General features: G+C 39.3%; 2 protein-coding genes and 1 long non-coding RNA gene across 3 annotated transcripts in view; 1 reads left to right on the top strand and 2 right to left on the bottom strand.

Annotated features, from left to right (window-relative positions):
- LOC144666468 (uncharacterized) overlaps positions 1-22285 on the top strand; it is a 220111-nt gene that overhangs the window by 29882 nt on the left and 167944 nt on the right. The window lies entirely within an intron of this gene.
- Positions 1027-4112, bottom strand: LOC144665867 (uncharacterized). The gene is made up of 3 exons (XM_078527145.1): positions 3058-4112; positions 2392-2454; positions 1027-1863 (listed from the first exon to the last, which is right to left on the bottom strand). Exons 1-3 carry the CDS (start codon positions 3124-3126, stop codon positions 1246-1248), a joined length of 750 nt encoding a protein of 249 aa, XP_078383271.1. The 5' UTR covers positions 3127-4112; the 3' UTR covers positions 1027-1245.
- Positions 15058-18311, bottom strand: LOC144666005 (uncharacterized). The gene is made up of 3 exons (XM_078527341.1): positions 18147-18311; positions 16674-16736; positions 15058-15827 (listed from the first exon to the last, which is right to left on the bottom strand). The coding sequence occupies exons 1-3, from the start codon at positions 18216-18218 to the stop codon at positions 15192-15194; spliced, it is 771 nt and encodes a 256-aa protein (XP_078383467.1). The 5' UTR covers positions 18219-18311; the 3' UTR covers positions 15058-15191.

The following is a 22285-nucleotide window of genomic DNA, read 5'->3' on the forward strand; positions in this document are numbered from 1 at the left end:
GCGGAAGGGACCGGGGCGCGGCGGGAGGGGAGAGGGGGGAGCCACGCGGCCGGCGGGCACGACGCGGGCACCCGCGACCCACCGGGGAGGGGGGGGGGGGGGCCGCGACGGGCGAGACAAAGGGACGAGGGGCGGAGGAGACGCCGGAAAAAGAATACTTCTTGCTTGATTTTTCATAAAAATTTCGCAGAATGGAGCTGTTAACGTTTGCTCGTAAGCTTGAGAAATTCCTTTATACCCAGCTATTTTGACTTGATTTAGAACTTGAACATTTTTCATCAATAAAACGAGGTCCCACACAGACTGAGGCTAATGTCAATTTGATGATCCTGTGTGCGTGATTCAGAGCAGCCCTCCAAGGAAACGTTCGAAATAAATTTGGTTTGAGTTTTTCGCAGTAGAAGAAGACGAAGAAAACGAAAGAAAAAGAAGAAAAAACAAAAAAAGCGGTTTTTCTGTATGGAAAGATGAAGTTAAGTGACTTTTAAAAGAGCGACGTTACGTGAATCTTGAAAAATTTGGCCTATTTTTAAATTTAGTTTGTCGTTCATATAAAATCTTTCTTAATTTTTATCAGTCTTTATCATCACTGTTTATTTTCTGTTTATAATTACTTCTTTGAATGTTTCTCTTCCTAAAAAAAACCAATACTTTTAGGGTTCCAGTCAATAAAGGTTCTTAATAGGGTTCCCCTTCTTTCTCTTCTTTTTTTTTTACATCATACAAATGACTGAAAATATCGCCGGCCAATGTAAGAACCATTCATGATTTAATATTTAATATTCATGGAACTCATAAGGCCTCCTGAAAACTGGTACAACCTGTAAGGCTATATAAAGAAAAGCTAGAATATGACATGAACCAAGCTAGAGTGAATGATTTGTTGCCTCACGGAGAAAAATCTGTTTAACGTCAAAAAATGAAAAAAAGAAAAAAAACTGAGACGGCAAACAGCACTAGCAGCAGGAAGAGCGATGCATCCTCATGCATGGTTAAGGATCGATTCAGAAATATGACAAAGCTACGCATTTTTTCCCAACACCGATTTTTATTTCAGCAAGCAAAGATTACATAAATTTCCATTGTAAATCATCATTTCACCATTAAAATGAAACTGAGTTATCCTTGACTTATTCCTTGAACATTCACCAAATTAAGAGTTTCAAATTTTAAACCACCAATTATAAATTTCTATAACTTGCTACACTGCTTTTGCTTTGTTTTCGTGCTGATTTTGCTTATGCTCTAAGCATCTTGTATTATAGTGACTTCAATGAACTTGATCCCAACCCTCTCATCTTTGTGGCCTTTATAAACCTCAAGAGTGAGCCCCTTGTTAAACATCAGTCGTTTGTTGTAGCCAGCGGTCTTCACGAAGCCTCCGTCATGCGCAGTGTAGCACGAGCCCCAGCGTTCATCCAGCTTGAGAGTGAAGACATACTGACCGGGGTAGAAAGAGTCGCTTGGTCTGGGCGAGGAATAACTGATGGCTCTATGTGAAGCTAAACTCGTACCAGAGATTGCCTCAATTCCAAAACAAGGGGCGTGGTCTTGGTAATTGCCCTTATCGACAGTGTCAAAGCCAATGAAGCTTTTCCCATCAGACACACCATATGCAATATCGCTGTCTTTTGTCTTTCCGATGTTGACATCATGAGCAGTTACAATCTTCACGGTCAGCGGAGCGGAATAGTGCAAGACACCAGCAGGAATCATGGGAACTTTAAGAAGAGCGGCAAAATTAACTACTGGGCCTGCGTTGAAGGTCAGCTGTTCTTTGTTCTTTGAATGAGAACTGTCAATGTAGGACGCATGCGCCTCTAGCCAGGATGGAGTCATGGTCTGATGGTATATCACTTTCTCCTGCAATAAAAGATCGTAGACTCTAAATTTTAAGTAAAAGTGTTGTTCAGAAAAAAGAAAGAGAGATCGATGTCAGGTAAAGAAGAACTCGAGTTGAAAGTTATATGCATTCTTGTGAAATACCATCGTCAGTTTTGAGCTTTTCGATTTGATTTTGAATTGAGAGAACGCAACAACAGTAATGTCATAACATGAAATTTTCGCGACATCGCATTTCGCAAACCTTTTTCGATGTGGAAAAAGAAAGTGGCCTATTATTTTTTCTACAAATTCTCCACATTCGCGAAAAATGAGTGCTGCCAAAATGTAACATTTCCAAAATTACGAAATTATAAGGTTGTCGAAGATATCATTTGTGTAATAAGTACTTCGGTTGGGCCTTCTGAGGTTATTTTCTTTACAGTTAATCCATATTTGGGAGCATATTTTTTCAAGGGTAGCCTTGAGAAAAATTAGCCGTCTTTCATGCACTCAGTTTCAATATTTTATATCATTTAATGTGACTGTTGTTAGGTTGTTGTAGCTCACCTGTGTGTAGCTACTCAAGGAAACTGACTGAGGACAGCTAACGCCAATTGCAGCTTGCACAATCTGAAAAGAAACGAGCGAGAAAGAAACGTGGTAAAACTAGAATAGAATATTCACTGCATGTCTTTTAATTAGAAAAAAGTAGAGGCATCCTTCCTTTTTTAAACGTTTGACCGTCTACGTCTTTAAATAAAGACACTTAAAAGTAAATCTTGGGCTTGGGTGAATTTTGACCACAAAGAGGAGCAGTTAGGGCTTTTATCCAATAAATGAACATAAGAAAATCTAACCATTTCGAGCCTCGAGCGACTTGCGATTGTCAAATTTCTATCTAGTACAGTAGGACCCCAGTAACTCCAACTAACTTCCATTTCCTTTGGACCCACTTTTCAGTCATTTTTACTTGGTTAACTCGAAAATCCCGCTAACTCGAACTGTTTTTTGTTTCCCCTCAAAAAAATGACTGTTCTGAGCGTGTGATTTTTCGCTTTTTAAAGTTCTTACAGTTGTCAGTTGAACGAAATTACGAATTTAGTGAGAGCACAATGGGCTAATTATTTTATTTATAATTAAGCTCTCAGTTTGTTGCAACGATTGAGACGGCAGAGGTCGTAAATTTATCTCTTTGCTAAAACTCGTGTTAAAAAGAGTTTCAATGGTACTTACTGGGCTGATAAACGCAGCAACACATACCAATGCCAGACCAGTCGTAATGAAAATCGAGAAAACCTTCATTTTTTTCCTTCCAAAGCAGAGAATTTCGAGCAAAGTTAGTCAACTCGCGTTCGTCAGTCTCACAACAGAATCAGAGAATCAAATGACGTGTACTAGGCTGAATTGGTTCCCTTATTAGAATAAACAACACGAACTTTTTCGTGCACATTTAATGATTAATTATACTAGACAGTACGTAGTTTTAACTATCTTTATTACCTTGCGTTGATAACAAGTTTCAATACGGTAAAAAAAGTTGTAAAGAATTCTACTAGTTATGTGTTATTTTTGTGATCGTAGACCAGAGAAGCTAAACCGAGAGATCGATTGTACTCCGCACTCTAAACAATCAGCGTGGCACGACCTCAGTCAGTCTAGCAGTTTTAGAAATTTACATTTTAGACGCAAATATTTGTGAAGTGTTGCCTTAACCTCTGCGTGACTGTCACTCAAACATATAACATTTGACTTCCGCTTAAAACACAGCTTATCTTCTAAAGCTAATTCTCATAAAATCGCCCCGATCGTTTCTATCGCCTCAGTCACTTCAAAAAGTTTTCTTGCTATTGGGGCGATTATATGAGAACATTACACAGACGATCGCTAAGTCTGCGGCGATTGGGGCGATCACGATCGCTTTGATTGCCCGTGTTCTATCCTTCTAGCTTCTCTTTTTCTTCTTTGTCGTAAAACAGCAATAACTAAGAAGATAGTAGGCCACGAGTTTTGCTCTTTAATTGAAGGCTGTAATTGTGTTGGATCTAGGACTAGAATTATTGTTTTTCGTTCGTCTTCACTTATACCAAGCGATCGGGACGATCATAAGAGAAACCTCGATCGCCTTCAATTGCTTTAATCGCCTACGATCGACTCAGTATTTGCAAACGATCGATGCGATAGAAACGATCGGGACGATCATATGAGAACCAGGCACATACCGATTGCTTGATGCCGGCTAAAATTACTTTATTGTAGGAAATTAACGCTACATGAAATTAATGCGATTTTTGAGAATTCGCGTTAAGTTTTGTGAGCGTTAATTTCCGCAACATTATCTTAGTGGAACGTAGCGTTAACTCCGAGACCTTAATCTCACCCCACATACAGCAACTGAGAAACAATAACCTTCTCTCTTCTGCACACTATTTCTCAATCTTTTACAATGTAAAGCCTTAAAGATATGTCATAAGCATTATATTCAGTTTATTCAGTTCAGACGAATGTCCACTTTTGGAAATGTTTTGATCCGCAGATCAAAACAAACAGTTATCCAATCATTGCTCGAATTTGGAGTCACATGATGCGAGGTCTGTTGACATAAAATATTCCTGCTGGCTCTGTCGATCGAAATCTAGAACAGCGAAGTCAGCCTGAGCGAAGTGTACAGAACTCGAATTCGAATGAAACAAGCTTCGTTCTATTAACTAAGCGGAAATTCACAGCTTACAGAAAGAAGAAAATATGCCATTGACCTCTCTTGGACAGGAATAAGTAAAGCGGAGACGAGCGCTTGCATTTTAAATGCTTTTCTGTCGCGCGCTATGCCCATAACACTCTGAACACTAAGCACTTGGTTTTGGTAAATTAAAAGAACTGAGCTATGAACTCCGCTTTTAAAATAAGATACTCTCGCAGTTTACGCCACATCATGCAAGGATTTAAGCATCCTGGGCCTAACTTTATTCACGGCTTGCAGAAAGAAAAAAATATGCCGTTGATCTCTCTTGGCCGAGAGCGAGTAAAGCGGAAACGAACGTTTTCCGTCGCGCGCTATGTACATATCAGTGACACACTAAGCACTAGGTTTGGTAAATTAACAGGAGCTATGAACTCCGATTTTCAGATGAGATACGTCTCGAATTCAAAAATTAAGAATTAGACCGATGACCCTAACTCGAAGGCTGGCTCAATCAATTGAAAACACCATGGCATTTGGAGCTCCTTTTAAACATAACAACAAGACCGTCAGAACTCCTAGCTGGTTAGAATTAAGTTGACTACACTGAAATGAACGAACATACATTGACTGAAGTCTCCTTCGCCTTCCCTGGCATGGCGCAATCACGCAGCTCGCCAGGGTTCTCATTCCTTCCATGTTTTTCTAACTCCAGGTTATCAAGAAATTGAATCTAATCGAGAAAATAATTTCCTGCGCTTCAGGCGAGTCCATGCTTGGTTTCTTTTGCCAGATACCCTTCCTTTTAATACATTTGAATGTGCTTTTGCGCTTTTCAGCCGCGCGTCGACCTTCGGTCCAAAGAAACCAGAAAGAAAACAAAGCTCGCATCCTGTTGTCCTTGTTGACCTTGTTGTGTCTTAAAACACGTCCAGTAGATAATCTGTGGCGATCCTGGATATATTTAAGATGTTCTTTGACGTCAGTTATCCATCAAGTCATCGACTGAAGCGAACGAAAAGAAGCCCAAACAGATTAGTTGTAAGCAGTCTCACTTTGTGTAGACGATGGCTTCCAGCAAAAATCGCGGCCCATCCACCCAAATTGCGGCCCATCGCTCAGATTTCGCACAGAGCAACTAGAATAACTGTAGAACATCCCTGAATTTTTTCAAGGCTAAAAAAATTTTTCACAAGAGATACACTGGATCAAAGCTGAAGAAACGACCCAAAAGACAACCAAAACAAACATACGCATCGAAAGTAAATTCTAACCTCCGCGCACAATCCGCCGTGATTTTACACAATTGTCACGCATAACGCTTCTTCAATGCTTTTTTTGTGTTGTGTTACCATCTGGCAGGTTAGCGATGACGCTTTACAATGATCCCAGAAATTGCATTTTTCTTATTCATTTTAATTTTTATTTGCCTTGACTACAAAACGAACCTCCAATACATTACAAACCTACAGTATGATAAGATAAATACATTAAATCATTATGAACTTCGTCATTTAGCAACAGAAAGGCCCAGGATTGATTTCCACACCTAGTCGATACTGAAGATTGTATGACATTTCCGTATTGAAATGGTCTGAAATGTAATGAAGTCAACACCGCTTACTAGAATCACTTCCATGCATTTATGCAACTTATCAAACAAAACATTTTAGATCAGCTAAATCAGCAATAGGGTAGAAGTTCTTTCTTAATTCTGGCTTCTCGTACAAATAGGAATACGGATACCGTCACTGTTTTGTTTTTAATGGCTTGAGATAAATACCCGAATAAATATGATCAAAAGCAGTAAAATGAAGATGGCGAGTCGCGAAGGGAAAAGAAATGAAAATTAACTTAAACTAAAATACTATCGACAACAATGCACGTCAAAGCAAACAAAGATTTCAGATAGCTCACCTTTGCAATCTAATCAAGATACTGCTGCCATCGGTGTCCCTTTTGGAAAGGTTTCAAAAGTTATGACACTAACCGGCCTTCACTCGTCAAATTCAACATCAGTCAAGTTAGTCTGCCATCACGTATGCCGACTTCGAATACACGTATAACGGTAGAAAAGTTCTTTAAGCGAGCTCACAATTATCCAGCCCCCCCCACTATCCAGTACATCATTCTCCCCTGAACCAAAAACTCTGTTTAACTGTACGTTAGAAATCAAACGCGTTTTGCCGATGATGCTCTTAAAGTTGATTCAGTACTCATGACAATCAAAGATGGCGTACCGAAACTGAGTAAACAACAAAGTGCCTAGTTCCCAGTGCTACTCGGTTGGAGTAATCGTAACATTGCTCGTCCACGGGCCACAGCATATAGGCGTCACCGCCTAAAAAAAGGCAAATATAAAATTTTAGTGGAGTCCACTCGGGAAGAATTGACAACCGCCATGTTGTTACGTCACGCTATTGTTTTCCACATTTCCAAAAGTGGACATTCTCCTGGAGTGTTATTCTTGCTTTCAGAAGAGCGGTTCTTAAAGATATGTCATATGCAATATTTTCAATTTATTCTTGCTTCCAGAAGAGCGGTTCTCGACCTCCGTTTTTTTTGTACTACAGCCAATCTATCTTTATGGACGTCATTACTCCGGTTTATATCCTTTATTCGAAAGAAATTTTCCCTCCAATTCGCATTAATTTAAGTCGCGTTGATTTTCTATTATAAGGCCGAGTCCAGAAATGCGCTCAGTGTAACGGTGCACTTTAAATTGTTATGTTACTGTTATGTTATGGGGGTGACCATGCATATTTTGGAAATGAACGACAGTCCGCAACAACTCCAGATTAGATCTATGTGTAAACGGCGATGTATTTAATTTGCTTACTGCTCCCAAACCAGCTGTCCTCGAAATTAAGTACAATCAGTGTCAAGGTACCTTCAAAGTGTGAAGGTAGCTTCGCGCTTCGAGTCAGGATTTCGAGTCAGGATCCCGCCATTCCAGTTGTCACGCTGACCTCTCATAGCATCGCAGGCACTCAGGGCGGCTGATTGACTGTAGCAGGGCTAACGGACCCCAACGGCAAGAATTTTGCAATTCTGTAGCGGCCTTGTATTTGGCACAACAACAGTATTCAAATTTGAATAAAACTTCTCAGTACATAACGTATCTCATTGGCTAAACGTAGAAACTCAACTTGCCCTTTGCACTTTCTTTCTTATATGTGAAACTCACTAGTGAATCAAACTACCAGTGCCTCGGAAGTGCCTCGTACCTCGTATGGTATCCTGTTGGAAACGATGTGATGTTTGCTGTTGCTTTACTAAAGTCGGCTGAAAGTCATATTTCGCCATCAAAAAAATGTTTCGGTCTCCGCAAGCGCTTAATGATTAAGTAATGTTGAGTTTGTCAGGCTTGAAAGAAGTTTCACTGCTGCGGAAAAAGGTTGGATTTTAAATCCTTTTGAACGGTTCATGGCCCATTTTGACTAAATACGTACTCGATTTCAGCCAGTTGCGGGGTTCGTATCTTCCTGCACAAGGGTTATTCTGTATGGTTTGGGGGCCGAATAACTTCTCCCCCCGTGGCGATTCGAGCCTACGGCTCCAGGAATTGCTCTCCAGCGGGCTTGGGGTGAGTAATTCCTCCCTAGAAATTTCGTTTTTCTTTTTTTTTTTTTCGTTTTTTATTTATTTTCTTTTTCTTTCTCACTTTTTTCATTTTTTTTTCCGGTCACCATAACTTTTCAAACGGTGGTGAATCATGGATGGCGTTAACATTTAGATATTCTGGTATACCGGTAGTTTTCTCATTTTGAAAATTTACTTTAAATTTGTAGAAATTACAACATAAAGGCTTCACACTTTTGAAAAAAAGCTCAATGTAAAGGACCTGGAACAAATTAAAACCAAGAAGCCTATTTGGAGTGTTTGCTTACAGTTTCCTTATGTTTAATGTGTGTTTAATGTGTTCAGAAGCTCTGCTCGGCGATGCCAGAGGCTGAATTTAGCTCCGTTGATTTTAATAAAGCCCGTGTTCATCTCCAGCGCTTTGCAGATCGACCTACCCTTTGATTGTGTAGATACGAGAATCAAGGGCGCATTGACAATTTAAAAGCTTACAAATGGAACATGACTGGCAAAAATTAAATGGAAGTTTTTCATGCAGCGGCTAAGCGCTGTGATACGCGCTGTTTTCGCATACCGCACAACTGGAAAAATAACTCTGATTCTCGAATTTCCAGTCGATGCCCCGGTAAAAATTTGCAAATATTAATTAAATCATTATTATTTATTTTATTTTATTTTATTTAACTTATGCAAGACTGGCCGGCCTCTATTAGCTACTGCTACCTGTCGGCCGTTCCACTATATATCGTTAAAGAAAAAAAAAATAATAAAGTGAAAGTGTTGCTCCCTTCTTCGTTTTTGAATCCAAGTCAGAAATTAATGTTTTACATATTTCAGAAAAGTTCTCATTTTGAAAATTCACTTTAAATCTGTAGAAATTGAATATAAAGACTTCATACTTCTGAATGAATGCTTTAAAAAGTACCCTGGAACAAACCCAAGAAAATCCCCTTGGAAATGGCGGTTTGCTTACAGTTTTCTAATCTTTAATGTGTTCAGGAGCTCTGCACGGAGATGCCAGAGGCTGAATTTAGCTCCGTTGATTTTAACAAAGCCCGTGTTCATCTCCAGCTCCTCGCAGATCGCATTTCGTCGATAAACTACGTTTTGATTCTGTAGAAACGCTACAAGGGCGGAGTTCAAGTGAGGGTAGTTTTCTGGCGAGAGATCTTCCTCCATATCATGAACAACAATTATGGCCGACGAGAAAGGGGCAGAGATCAAACTATTTTGAGCTGGATTACGCTGGGACAGTGGTTGATTGCAAATGTCTCTCATCCACGGATCTACTTCCCACTGTGCGTCCACAGTTTCAAAGGACCTCGCTTCTGGCGTCAATGGCGTGGCGCTTCCGGGCACTTGAACGGTCACTTCGGAAGGAGTACATCCAGGGGGAAGGCAAATAGGAATTAGGGTTGGACGAGCTTCCCGGGGTGCAGTGGACGAGTCTCTGGAAGAACAATCGGGATCGGGTTCTTCATCTCTGAAGTTACGGACAGAAGAGGATGATTTCTGTCGTTGCCATCTAAGTCGTCCTCGGATGTGCTTGGGTGAAGGGGAAGTCGAGCGTTTGTCCGAAGTTGAAGACGAGGCCACATTCGAATCAAACGCCTCTGGTATGTCATCAAACCACTGGCATTGTTTCCGCACCACTCCTGGGGATGACAGTGTCTCGAAGTGCTTAGATTCCTCTGTAGACGAATCTGATTCTAATGTAACTATTTCCAAATCGTCACATTGTAAAGTCAGCGGCATGTCAGGTTGGTCTTCATGCCAGTGATTTTCAGTAACATCTGACGATGTGGAATTCTTTGGCATTTGGTGATCTGCTGTAGGGCATGTTTCTTCATTACCCCGCTCCACGAACGGTTCGATTCTACGTCTTCCAGCACTTGCCATGACTTATGGCTAGAGCAAGACTGGCTATGTGTTGGCTTGAGCAGTCTGTTTTGAACAGTTTGTTTTGAAACAAAAAAACATTCAAAACAAACAGGAGCAAATAAATGGTCCAAAGATAGCCACTTAACAGCCAATTGCGGCTAATTATAATATATGGCCAGTTATGGGCATAGCAGGACTGGCTATTGGTCCAAGTGAGCAGTTTGTTTTGAACAGTTTGTTTTGAAAACAAAAAACCCATTACCATTCAAAACAAACAGGAACAAATAAATGGTACAAAAATAATCACTTAACACCCGGTTTATTTTATGGATTTCCATTCAATCGAGTTTCATGACATTCTCTCCCTTTCATGTACGAAATTTTTCACGCTGTATAAAATTTTCGGAGTTAAAATTTGCTCTTGTTTTTCGTGGGAAATTAAAATGTTTTGTATTTACTGTTTAAACAGATAACTCAAAACAGGGGTAACATTAGGTATCGCTTTAAACCGTTAATTACAGTTAATTTACTAGCCGATCATTACCGCTACTTAAAAGCAATTAACGCATTCATTAACGTTGAGCCATGGTCAATGCCGCCTTTATTAGGGGAAACACAACCACTGAGTAAAATATCAATGACACCGCTAATTACAGTTAATTAGAAAGCTAATTAATTGGTGCAATATTCAAAGCACCTGTTAATTGATCATAATGATCATAATGGAACGTGACCTTTCTTTGTCAAAAATATAATTTTATTGGCTGACACCAAAGGTGCAAAGGTCCCTATATAATTCCCTTGTTCCCTATTTAAGGACTCCAAAGGTCCTTATATAATGGAGTGCCAAGGAACTGGGAATATATTTTTTTGAACGGGTGTTTGATTTACCGGAGGGGCCTGAAAGGGTAAAATGAAAATTGGGATTTGGGTAAGTTTTCACTGGGAAAATGGGACTTGGGACACTGGGACTGGGATTCACAAACTAAGAAATGAAAATGGGAAAGGGATTTGAAAATTTGGGAAACAATAGGCTTCGAAATGGGATTTTGGGCGATGGTTTTCGAGTGAAGTTTGTATTCACTGTTTAAACAGAAAGTTCAAAACAGAGGTTAAAAAAAATTCGCTTAAAACCGTTAATTGCAACTAATTTACGAACTAAACATTGCCGCTACTAAAAGCAATTAGCGCGTTAATTAACGTTAAGACAGTTAATTAGCGATAACACGGTTTATTCCGCCTTAACTAGAAAAAAACAACCGACTTAAATATTACTGACATCGCTAATTACAGTTAATTACATAACTAATTTATTGTTGCAATATTCAGCCAAACTGTACTTGTGCTGACCGTAACGAAACGACACTTTTCTTTGCCAAAATTAAATATTATTTGGTTGGTAGACTCCAAATATGAAATTCCGATGTAACAGTGGCGAGGGATTTCGAATATCTATTTGTTTAAACGGGTCCTCGTTAGATCGGGGTTCTATTTCAATACATTTTACTGTAAGTAACTTTGTTCGGTCCGTAAACTATCGTTCGTTAAACAGGCGACCGTCGTTATAAAGGGGTACGTTATATCTGGGTTCCACCATAAAAGGTTAAAGAGGCCAGTAATAGGCACTTCCGTGAGCCGTGAAATCACCCCAATTATTTTTAAGTTAACACGAAAGAAAATATTGGAAAGACTTTTGGACCAGCCATTTTTTAAGGTATTAGAAAGATTTCAGTCCCACTGTAACAAACGAAGCCTTGGAATAGAACCTTACAATACAAAGTCCATAGAGTTTGTTGGGCGAAACGCGACATCCCCATAGAGGATCGAGAACAAGCGTAAAAATTTCGATGGTCCCGCGAGGCTCGCGCGCGAATTCGCGCCTCGCGCATGCTAGCGCGTTGACGTTATGCACGGCATCTCTGGAGAAACTATACAAAAAAGTTCTCTGACAGGCAATTTCACCCGCTGAAAATTACAGAATTCAGATCCGACAAATGCGCTCCGAGGGCAGTCCATTCAAATTAAGCTGCTGTCGGGTAGCCAATCACATTGCGAGTTTGCCTAATAGTCGGTCACTGAGCTGTGCTAATTAGTAAGAGAGAACTCTGTTAATTCGGATTGGTGAAACGATTTCGCAATACCTTATTGCATCTGGGACATAAAAAGGAAGCAATCTAACCGCCAGATCAGTTGCCTGATTTCTAAACTCGCAGCAGTATCTCTCGTTATACTTGACGTTAGTTATAACATGTGTGCCAAGATGAACAAATGCGATCATGTTCCTTCGATGGACGAAACACCTGACGAGGGACACGCTCACAGCCTTCACCCTGGTAATTCCCAAGCTACATCTGGGGATCATTCTGAGGCAGAAGATCATCTGGTAGAGCGCAATGGAGAACGTCAACATTTATCCGAGAAACAAGGAAAGAATAAAAGCCGAGCTGGAGTACTCAGTCGGCTGCGAAAAAAGCTTTCATTGCGCTCGGGGCAGTCATCAGGACCATATGCGAGCTCGGCGGTAAGACCTACTCACATGGACGGTGTGGAAGTTGGAAGGGATGGCCCAATCATAGTAAACAAGGAGAGGACGCCGCGCTACCGATGTGTTCCTAATCCTCCAGGCTGTATTCCAACTGAAGTGATGCTGAAAGCGGAAGATGAAAATGAGGCATGCAGCTCTGAACCACCACACTGTTCAGGATTGGTTGACACGTCGACAGTGATTGACGGAGCCAACCATATTCAGAAGGCTTGCCAACATGGCAACCGAAATAAGAACTCAGTCATTGCCTCAAATGTCCAAATCTATGAAGGCAGCAGACCGATCAAGGTGTTGTATAATAATTGGATTGATCCACAACTTTAAGAGTTTTACTCTAGGTTTCTACATTTATATAGCGCTTTCACATTCAGGTTGAAATTGTTTTAGAATACTATCTACGCCGCAGTCAGCTGGTGAAAGGTGTGGAAACGAATAATACAATCCCGAGATTTGTTATGAGCCCTAGAAATGGCGCGAGCGAAGCAATTCGGAAATTTTCGGTACTTCCGACTTCGCGAGATGCTCATTCCTCGTCCCCAGAGCCGATTGTGTCAGTTAGCCTGCGAAGGCTGTGCACGAGAAACAAGTGGCTCTGGGGAAACAGGATTTGATTGGCTAGTTTTAATAAAGGGAGTTTCTAATCTGGCCAACCAAATTTACCGTTTTTAACTCTCGTTTAAGAAAGGGATTTTAAAACGGTTCATTTCCGATTGGCTGTTCCTTTTGTTTAAATTCAGCCAATGAAATCTTGTGTCCCCAGAGCCACTTGTTTCCCGTGTACAGGCTTCGCCGTTTAAGAGGGACAAGCGGCTCTGGGACTAGAATGGCAAGATGTAGTTTTCGAAGTCTCTCGCTTCCAGAGTTCCAAGCAGCTGTCCAAGTTTTTAAATTGGAAATGGCTTTTACTCCTGCAAAAACAAAACAACACATAAATACTTACTTTCTTCGAATTTAAACTTTCTTCTAATTCAAACTAATTAGAGCACAGTTTCGACCTAGTCTATAGGCTTAAACTAGAGAAGATATGGCATCGTCTTTTACAAAAAGCTTAGCATTAATGTTGAGACACAGGTCGTTCATCAACTCTCATCGACAGTTATGAAAGGAAAATTAGCTAATTCGACGAGAGTTGATGAACGACCTGTGTCTCAACATTAATGCTAGGTCCCGTATTGCCAGGCTTTGGCAAAATATCCTCGAGCTTTCTCTTGCAGCTTCAGCCATTGATACGGGTAATTAGATAATGACTCAATTGACAATATTTTAAGTATTTAATAAGTACGTTTAATAAGTGATGCTTTAAATTTTACTATTTAGTGGGGCGGGTTGGTGATAGTGGTGGTGGCGGTGGGGGAGTGGGGTTTGGTAGACAGGAGGGCGAATCTCAGTACGTTAGGTGGGGGGAAGAGGAAAGGAAGCGGGATTCTTAAAGTGGCGGAAACCTGAAAAAGTTAGACAAATTTCGCAGCATTTCTAGATATTTTGCAATAGAAATAGGACAAAGGGGTGGATACCACTACGGAAAGGTGTGGGAACCGGGAGTAAGAAGGTACGGGAAGCGAGAGGTTCAGATGCCCTGGCCCCCCAATTTAGTTCCTTTTTCTTTTACATTTGATGTAATATATCTTTTGTCTCTAATGAACGCATGATCAATTAACAGTAAACGTAACATGTGTAAAAATTTACAATCTTATGCTACAGCAAAATGTTACTTGTTTGCGCTGCTGCAAATAAAGAAAGAAGAAAAACTAAAGAAAATATGTGGAAAATAATTTGTGCTATAAACGTCTTGAAATCTTGAAATCTTGAATAAAAAACGGAATATTCAACTTTAAATTTAGGTTTAAAGTGAAGAAATGATCTCATATTGGATAGTACGAAGGTCATGCCTAACGAGGCATAGGCGAGGTTTTGGTCTTAAATTTAAAAAGTTAAAACGATTAAATTGAAAAACTATTGCTCTTGTGTCTTGATAAAATGCTAAGAACTAATTACAATTTTATTATATAAACTGCAGTGGTATAGCGAGTGGTAGCAAATCGAGAAAAATGGCACCTCACATGTGTGGGTAAAAATGATATCCACACATGTGTTATATCATTTTTGACAATCAGCTTGCCATGTTTCAATGCTCAATAAGAGAAAAATTTATCGATATTAAGTCAAAACATCTTCTGATGTTCCTCGGCAATCTTCGGAAAACTTCGGAAAATGTTCGGAAAACGACCTTCGGACAACATTTTGAAAATCTTTGGACTGCGCTCACTCGTCAGCTATCGATTTGAACACTCGAAGATAAATTTCTTATCTCCGCGCAACCATGTATTATCCTCTATTGCTCTCCCTTCAAGTATTCACTCAATTTACTAGAAAAATTACTTTTTTGAGACACTGACATCTTTGAACTTACCTCTGAATAAATATATGCGGTTAGAGTCAGCTAAACAGAAAATTAACGATTCGGGAATAAATATATGCGGTTAGAGTCAGCTAAACAGAAGAAAATTAACGATTCGGGATTTGAGAGCCATAAAACAAAGGCAAAACGTCGTCTACCATTAATATTTTTATTCCTAAACAGCCCTTTACTGAAAGGTTATCTACAATGTTTGTTGATGAAGTCCCACCACAGTGTTTACCAGATGTTCGACTACTAAGAACACACATGAGGTTTTCAGGAAATTAATTCTGATTACACGACGAGTCCTGTGTGATGGCGACCTTGATGAACTTGATCCCAACCCTCTCTCCTTTGTTGGTCTTATAAACCTCAAGATTGAGCCCCTTTTTGAGCTTCAGACGGTTGATGTAGCCAGCGGTCTTCACGAAGCCGTTGTCTTGCGCAGTGTAGCACGATCCCCAGCGCTGGTCCAACTTGAAAGTGAACACGAACCGACCGGGGTAGAGAGAGTACTTGCTTACTTTGGGGAAATTGGTGTTTTTAAAATTTATGTGCGTCAGAGTTTTGCCGGATGTTCCTTCGATTGCGTAACAAGGAGATTGTCTGACGTAACTCCTTCTGTCGGGAGCCTCGAACCCGATAAAGGTATCACCATCTGACAAGCCATATCTTATGTCACTGTCGTATCCTTTTCCGCCGATTCTGACGTCATTCGCGACGGTGACCTCCACTGTCAGCGGTACACAATCTTTCAAGATGTCTGCGGCGATGAGGGGAATTTTTAGAAGCCGGGCTTTTTCAGTTGAGCCTGCGTTGAATGTGATCAGGTCAGCAGTTGTCGAATGATAGCTGTCAATGTAGGATGCATGACCTTCAAACCAAGATGGCGTCATAGTCTGATGATAAATCAGTTTATCCTAAAACCCAAAAATTCACTCGTTAACAGCAGTCAGAAATCAGTCAGTCATGCATATATAAAACCTTAAGGGTACACGACTAATTATGGCTAGTACCAAAAGCCGGAACGCAAACCGGAACCCGGAACTAAAACCCGGAACGCATAAAATATATCGTATTACAAATATAAAAGAGCTAACCGTAAACAAACTAACCGAAGTGAATAGTAGGCTAACTGGAGTGAATAATAGGCTAACCGGAGTGAATAGTAAGCCTACTATGCACTGCGGTTAGCCTACTATTCACCTCGGTTAGCCTACTATTCACTCCGGTTAACCTGTTTATGGTTAGCTCTTTATATTTGTAAGGGTTACACGATATATTTTATGCGTTCCGGGTTTTAGTATTCCGGCGTTCCGGCTTTTAGTACTAGCCAGTGAGTATTGTACCACTCTATACGTTTTTCTCAAGGCCTCTCTTGATTTACTTACAACTATTTTTACATTATACACTTTGCCTTACGAAATGAAAGTAAAAAACGATTTACCCTCAAAAAGGGGCCTTTCAACTGAAATGGAGCGTACAAAGGATTCTTTTACCGATTTCGGTAAGGTTTCTTATCGGTTATGTTTTGTTTCCTTATTGGCCAGAAATCTTTATTTCTGAGAAATTTTAAGTTACTTTCAAATAGCAAAGTTTTCATTTAAAAACACCAAGTCAACAATTTATTTTCCAGGGTATATGATGCTACAATGTTATCAGGCCAAGACAAAGGCAGAAAATTTACCAAGAGTGTAAGGAAGTGGTCCAAGATTAATTACCACACGTGCAGTTTTGATTATCATGATAGCAAACACGTGACTCACCTGCAGTTTACAAGCGAGCGACGGACCACATGCTGTATGCGGACATGCATCATCACAGCTCACCTGCGTGACAAAGATAAAGAAAGAGGAAAAATATGTTTTTAAAACTAAGGCCGGGGAAATACCGTTTTTGACAATTAAAAACCTCAATAATAAAGTTTTAAACTTCAATTCTAAGGCTTTGAATTTTTGTTATCCATTCAAAGAGTGGAACACTCCGAAAATTGTTGCTTAGCAACGTCTAGATGAAACTGTGGGCTCAGTCCAGTCGCGGAGAACAGAATTCGTCGTCAGCTGGTATTTGTTCCCCCGCGACTGGAACGCCTTTTACAAACAACTAGTGATTCTCGGTGTTAATCAGTTGCACTTCGGATCGAGAAGCTCGGCTTCAAGGCGGGTTGTTGTGATGTGTTCTTGGGCCAGACAGTTGACCGTCATAGTGCCTTTCTCTAGGGTACTCTACTAGCGAATAGTCAGAGCTAGTCTAGTAGCCCACGACTTGCGATGTTTCCTGTTGCAAGAAGCGACCAGCAGCATTGTTTCTCCCCGTCTCTGGATAAGATTCTAGTCCATTCCTAGTTACCTTCCATTTTTTTTCCTAGTATTAAGCCAGTTCCCATTTATGCACCCGGGTGAAGAGAAGCACTGTGGAGCAAAGTGTCTCTCCTAATTGGACCCAATGCAACAGAGTGGTAGAGATTGGGGATCAAGTCATCTTTGGAAGGGCTAGAAATTCGTTTGGCCATCGCACCTCCACAGTAGAGATTGATAGTGTAATTAATAAAAACCATAAACCTTCCTGCAAAACGAAGGTAAGTGGGCTCCCAAAAACACAACAGTCGTGCAATTAGTCTTATCCTTTAGTTTGTTTGAAGCCGAATCTATATCAGAATTTGAAGGGACCGCTTTTGCAGGAAAAGCTAAAAATTTTAAAAGTATTAACTCTTCTTAAATGAAGAGTTGTTTTTTCTGAATCTGCAATTTCTGTTCCCTGAGACAAGAATAACAAAAAGCAAGAGCCACTGAGCTACAGACATAACATTCTAAGAACGTGACGAGTCTCTACCGAGACATTAAACAAAAAGTATATATAGAGCGGTTTTATAAAAAGGACCTACGATCTTAAAATCCTTGTTGCTATAGGTATATCACGTACTCTGTATAGCATAGGGCAAAAATATACATCTAAAGGCATAAACGTCCATGAAATATTTTCATAGAAAAAAATAGTAGAAAGGTTCTTTGAACAGCACATGAAATGAAGTTTTGTTCCGCTTTTTGCGAATTTATAATAATAATAATAATAATAATAATAAAAAAAAAAAAAAAAAAAAAAAAAAAAATCGAATATATTAAGTGTTTTTTCGTACTTATTTAATTTCACTTCGCGGATCTATAATTTCCGTATTGGTACATAGCTAAAAGATGAAGGAAAGGCTAAAAGTTTAAAAAAATGAAGCCAAATTGACTTACAGTGGGGCACAGTAGAGCAATTGCACCCAAAAGTGTTAATCCAGTGATAGAAACGACAAAAGATAACTTCATGGTATCTGTTTCAAATCAGCGTGGGATATTCACTCGCATAAGAACCAGAAAGCAAACTTATGCAGTCTGACTTAACTTTCTTTTATCCTTTGTTGAAATATCGACCACAAACTTCATAAAATTTAACTCAAAACAAAACTGTTTATTTTATTTAAACCAATCCATTAGACATTGGAAGTGATAACAGAAAACAATTACCAAACGGCTGGTTGTCAAAGAAATTAAAATAGAATTCATTGTGATTCATTCTATGGATTTTAATCTAGAAGAATGAGAAGTCTGTTTCTTTGCTCTTACCGTATGAAAACACGATTAGATGATTATCTATTTCTTATTATAAATTACATCTTTAGAAATTATTTCACTGTGGTTTTTTGTAGATTCATAGCAACACGAATTGAATTAGAATTGCTCGCTGAATTAGAACTACTCGTTTTCTACCCGCTGTTGTCAAAAATGTGTTTTTTCAAAATATTTTTAAAATAATAAATTCTATAATTGTTATTTATTTTGATAATAACCGATTTTTTTCAATAGCCTGGCGGTCGTTTTGTGACAAACAATTTCTTGGGCTAAAAGTATTTATTTAGTGTACATTAAATCGTGACTTAGTATATCAGATTTTGATAATCATATCGACAGTCTAAAGCAACGTAAGTAGAAAATCAACCAGCAATCAGAATCACTAAACCATGTTTAGCACCTGTGTAAATATAAAAAGTACCTGAACTTTGCGAGTAGTTAATATTTTAGACGATGGCTTCTTTATCTTATCAAAACAGCTGTCTGGAAGAACCGTTATCTCATGCAGAACCTGCCCAAAATATTCTTTGTGGCTTTCCCAAAAATTAAATATAGTCAACCCTCTCTGAAACGGACACCGTCAGGCTCGGCTCCACTGTCCGATTTAGAGAGGTGTTCGTCTTACAGGGAGTAAAGTTACAGTAAAATGACTGAAAAACGACTGGGATCATCACCAGGTGCCCGTCTTAAAGAGGTGTCCGTTAAGAGAGAGTTGACTGTACTTTGTTTTCGCAAGTTATAAAGTTAAACCTTTACGATATTTCTACAAGTGACTCCATAATCCGTGAATCATGTTCTGCGCGCGTTCTGTCCGTTTTTTTTTAATGGTAAAAAACAGACTTTAAGCCAGCCACATCTAAATCATTTCGTTTTGTATGTGGTAGCCGATAAATGTAGATCGGTGCGTTAAACAAACTTCTTACCGCGACGTTTGTGCTATCAAGAGGCGCTTTTTTCTGTCTTTCAGGAAGAAGAGTGTAAAAGCCTTAAATTAATTTAGTGCATCTTTCTCTTCCCAGTTTCATGGGAAAAGCGGTCGCCCTTTGGTTAGCACGTTCCACTTCTGACCGAGCGACCCGGGTTCGAGCCCTCATCAGGGTCATCGTGTTGCGTACTTGCACACCCCTCCATCGAGGAGTAGAGATGAGTACTAACGATATGTAGCGAAAATCTGACAAATTCTCGGGCAGTAACAATTCTGCAACAGTCACTTCATGCTCCTATAGTGGAGGCAATCATCATCATCATCACCACCACCACCACCACCACCACCACCACCACCACCATCATCATCATCATCATCATCATCATCATCATCATCATCATCATCATCATCATCAGAATGATGCTGCGGTAATGTTTATTGATTTAGAAGCTGAAACACTGAACATTTAATCCGCTAAAATAACTTTTCCTCAATGCTGTGTTTCATTCCCTCATTTTTTGAGTCATAATCGAGATCATGCAAGATTCGTGTTTATTATTTTAAGTGCTGAAACAAATTTTAACCCTTATAAAAATCATATATTCGAGTTCGTTCCTGCGTTTATGTTTATGCTGAAACCATTTTTAAAGTGCGGATGAAATAAAATATTCGACTATTCTTTTAATTCCAAAGAAAATGAAGTCTATGCTGTACTGATTTGTAGTTTTCAAATTTTAGCTTTTGACAAGCGCGCAATCAATTTTGAACTTACCCCGAAGTTGGCCTAGTCGAGACAAAAACTGCTTTAAATTTCCTTATTGTTCTGTTTGATTTCTGCGTCATATTAGAGATCATGCAGTGTTCGAGTTTATTGTTTTAGGAGCTGAAACAAATTCCAGTCTTTAAAAATATTATATAATTATTATTCGAGATCATGCCTACATTAATCTTTATTGTTTTAAGAGCTGAAACAACTTTAATCCGCTGAAATCTGAACTTTTCCTAATTGTTGTGTCTCCTTTTCGCATTGTTTTGTATCATATTTGAGACCATGAAGGTTTGTATTTATTATTTTAAGAGCTGCAATATCTCTTAACCCTCTTAACCAGCTGACAACTTAATTTTCTTAAAGTGCCTATAAAATATTAGTATAATTTGCAGAGGTAAATTCAATTTTGATTGGTCGAGAAGCTCGGTCTTTGACGAAATATTCAGGGCGCTAGGCGGTGAATATAGCATCTCAAGGTTTGGCTACTAAGTCATGCCACGTTTGCCATCCAGGCTAGTACAGTGAACATGGCGGCATTTGCTGAGTGAAAATTTCTCTCATTTAAAAGAAATCGCTTTAAGTCCTGGATATTTAAAACGTTTGGAATTTTGCAAATTAACTGCCAAGGCTTTTGGACCGAAAATATTTTCAAGAGATGGTGTTCAAGGCGTTAGAATTGATCGTAAACATGATGGTTTTGGAGATCGCACGCAGCCATGTACTCAGTCAGATGGACAGGCAAAACATTATTTAGTTCTCTTCTCACCGGGGCTAGTAATTTCGAGAGGATTCACACAATTGCTCAGAAGTCACCAACAATTAAACAAAGGTACCAGATATCTATTTTTTTCGTACTGTGTGTTTTGTTCCGTTTTATTGCTAAAACTTGAGTGTAAATTACGATTTCAATCGATAAATTAAACTGGTTTACACGTACCGGTATGCAAGAGAGCACTCGTGTTTGTTGTTTTCGTATTTTCTTTTGTTATTTTGCAGCTCTTGATATTCACCTCTGAAAATTATACTAAAACAATTATTCGCCTCAGGCTCAGTGATTATTTTTGAATAATCACTTCGCCTTCGGCGAATAATTGTTAATTATTGGAACATTAATTTTACAACTTGCAGTACATAATTCCAAAGTCTACAATAAAAATGTTCATTTGAAAAGCGTTAAAAGTTGTGCTATTTTGCCTTAAAAAAAGGCCAATGGACTGGGTCCGAATTTTTGAAAAAATTTCAGCCTGTGACGTCAGTTGTGTGGAAAAGATTGTTTACGCGAAGGCCGGCAAACGCAATTATAGAATACAACTGGGTCTGGAATGATTCAAGAGCAGGGTTCAATGCCCGTATGGCGCGCGCCTGCAGGGAATCATGGTAGTTGTATTCATCAAACCATGTGCGAGACTTAGCAAAGATGAATAAAACCATGATTCCCTGCAGGCGCGCGCCATAAAGGGAATCGGGCATTCTCGCTAACTTTCTGGCTGAGCGAGTTTTGCAGAAGTGAAAAGAGTGATCGAGAAATTTTTCTGCTTTACTCACTTGTTTTGATACATGTACATTTGCTGCGACGTTTAGCTTTCCCACGCGTTTTGTTTACCTTTACCAATCGAATAATAAGCTAAAATTTTAAAAAAGCCATATTCAATATCTTATATAATACACGCAGGCCGCCACACGAAAGATCAACTAGCTGTCACGCAAATTCGGCTTTAGTCATTCAGTAATTATTTTTTTAAGAGTTTGGGTTTTAAAGGTATCACGCTCAACCTTGTTAAAGTGGCCTGCCTCATATAACCATGGTTATTGTGATCCCGCTGAAGCTTTCCAGCTACAATCATATTAATGGTATTGACATTGGAACAATATCAGATGAACTGAAAGTGAGAAATTTGACATAGGTTCACAAACGTTTTTGTTATTTAAATGTCCAACAAGTTAAACAAAAGAGCTCTTTGTTTCACCAGCCAATAGTTCTCTGGTTGGCACATTTATAACAATAGGTGATGTCAACGATGTCTTCGCTATTCAGAACAGCTTTAATACAAGCGTGTCGGTCATACAAGT

This window comes from Oculina patagonica, chromosome 9 (genome assembly GCF_052425735.1).
Source record: "Oculina patagonica isolate OP01 chromosome 9, crgOcupat, whole genome shotgun sequence".
Taxonomy (NCBI): Eukaryota; Metazoa; Cnidaria; class Anthozoa; order Scleractinia; family Oculinidae; genus Oculina; species Oculina patagonica.

Bases quoted from the DNA above. Each gene is read 5' to 3' on its own strand.
- LOC144665867 (XM_078527145.1), bottom strand. From the start codon at position 3,126: ATGAAGGTTTTCTCGATTTTCATTACGACTGGTCTGGCATTGGTATGT. The intron at 2,455-3,057 runs GTAAGTACCATT...GTTTCTTTTCAG, and splicing joins TTGCTGCGTTTATCAGCCCA to ATTGTGCAAGCTGCAATTGG. The intron at 1,864-2,391 runs GTGAGCTACAAC...CTTTTATTGCAG, and splicing joins CCTTGAGTAGCTACACACAG to GAGAAAGTGATATACCATCA.
- LOC144666005 (XM_078527341.1), bottom strand. From the start codon at position 18,218: ATGAAGTTATCTTTTGTCGTTTCTATCACTGGATTAACACTTTTGGGT. The intron at 16,737-18,146 runs GTAAGTCAATTT...TTTGTCACGCAG, and splicing joins TTGCTCTACTGTGCCCCACT to GTGAGCTGTGATGATGCATG. The intron at 15,828-16,673 runs GTGAGTCACGTG...TTTGGGTTTTAG, and splicing joins CGCTCGCTTGTAAACTGCAG to GATAAACTGATTTATCATCA.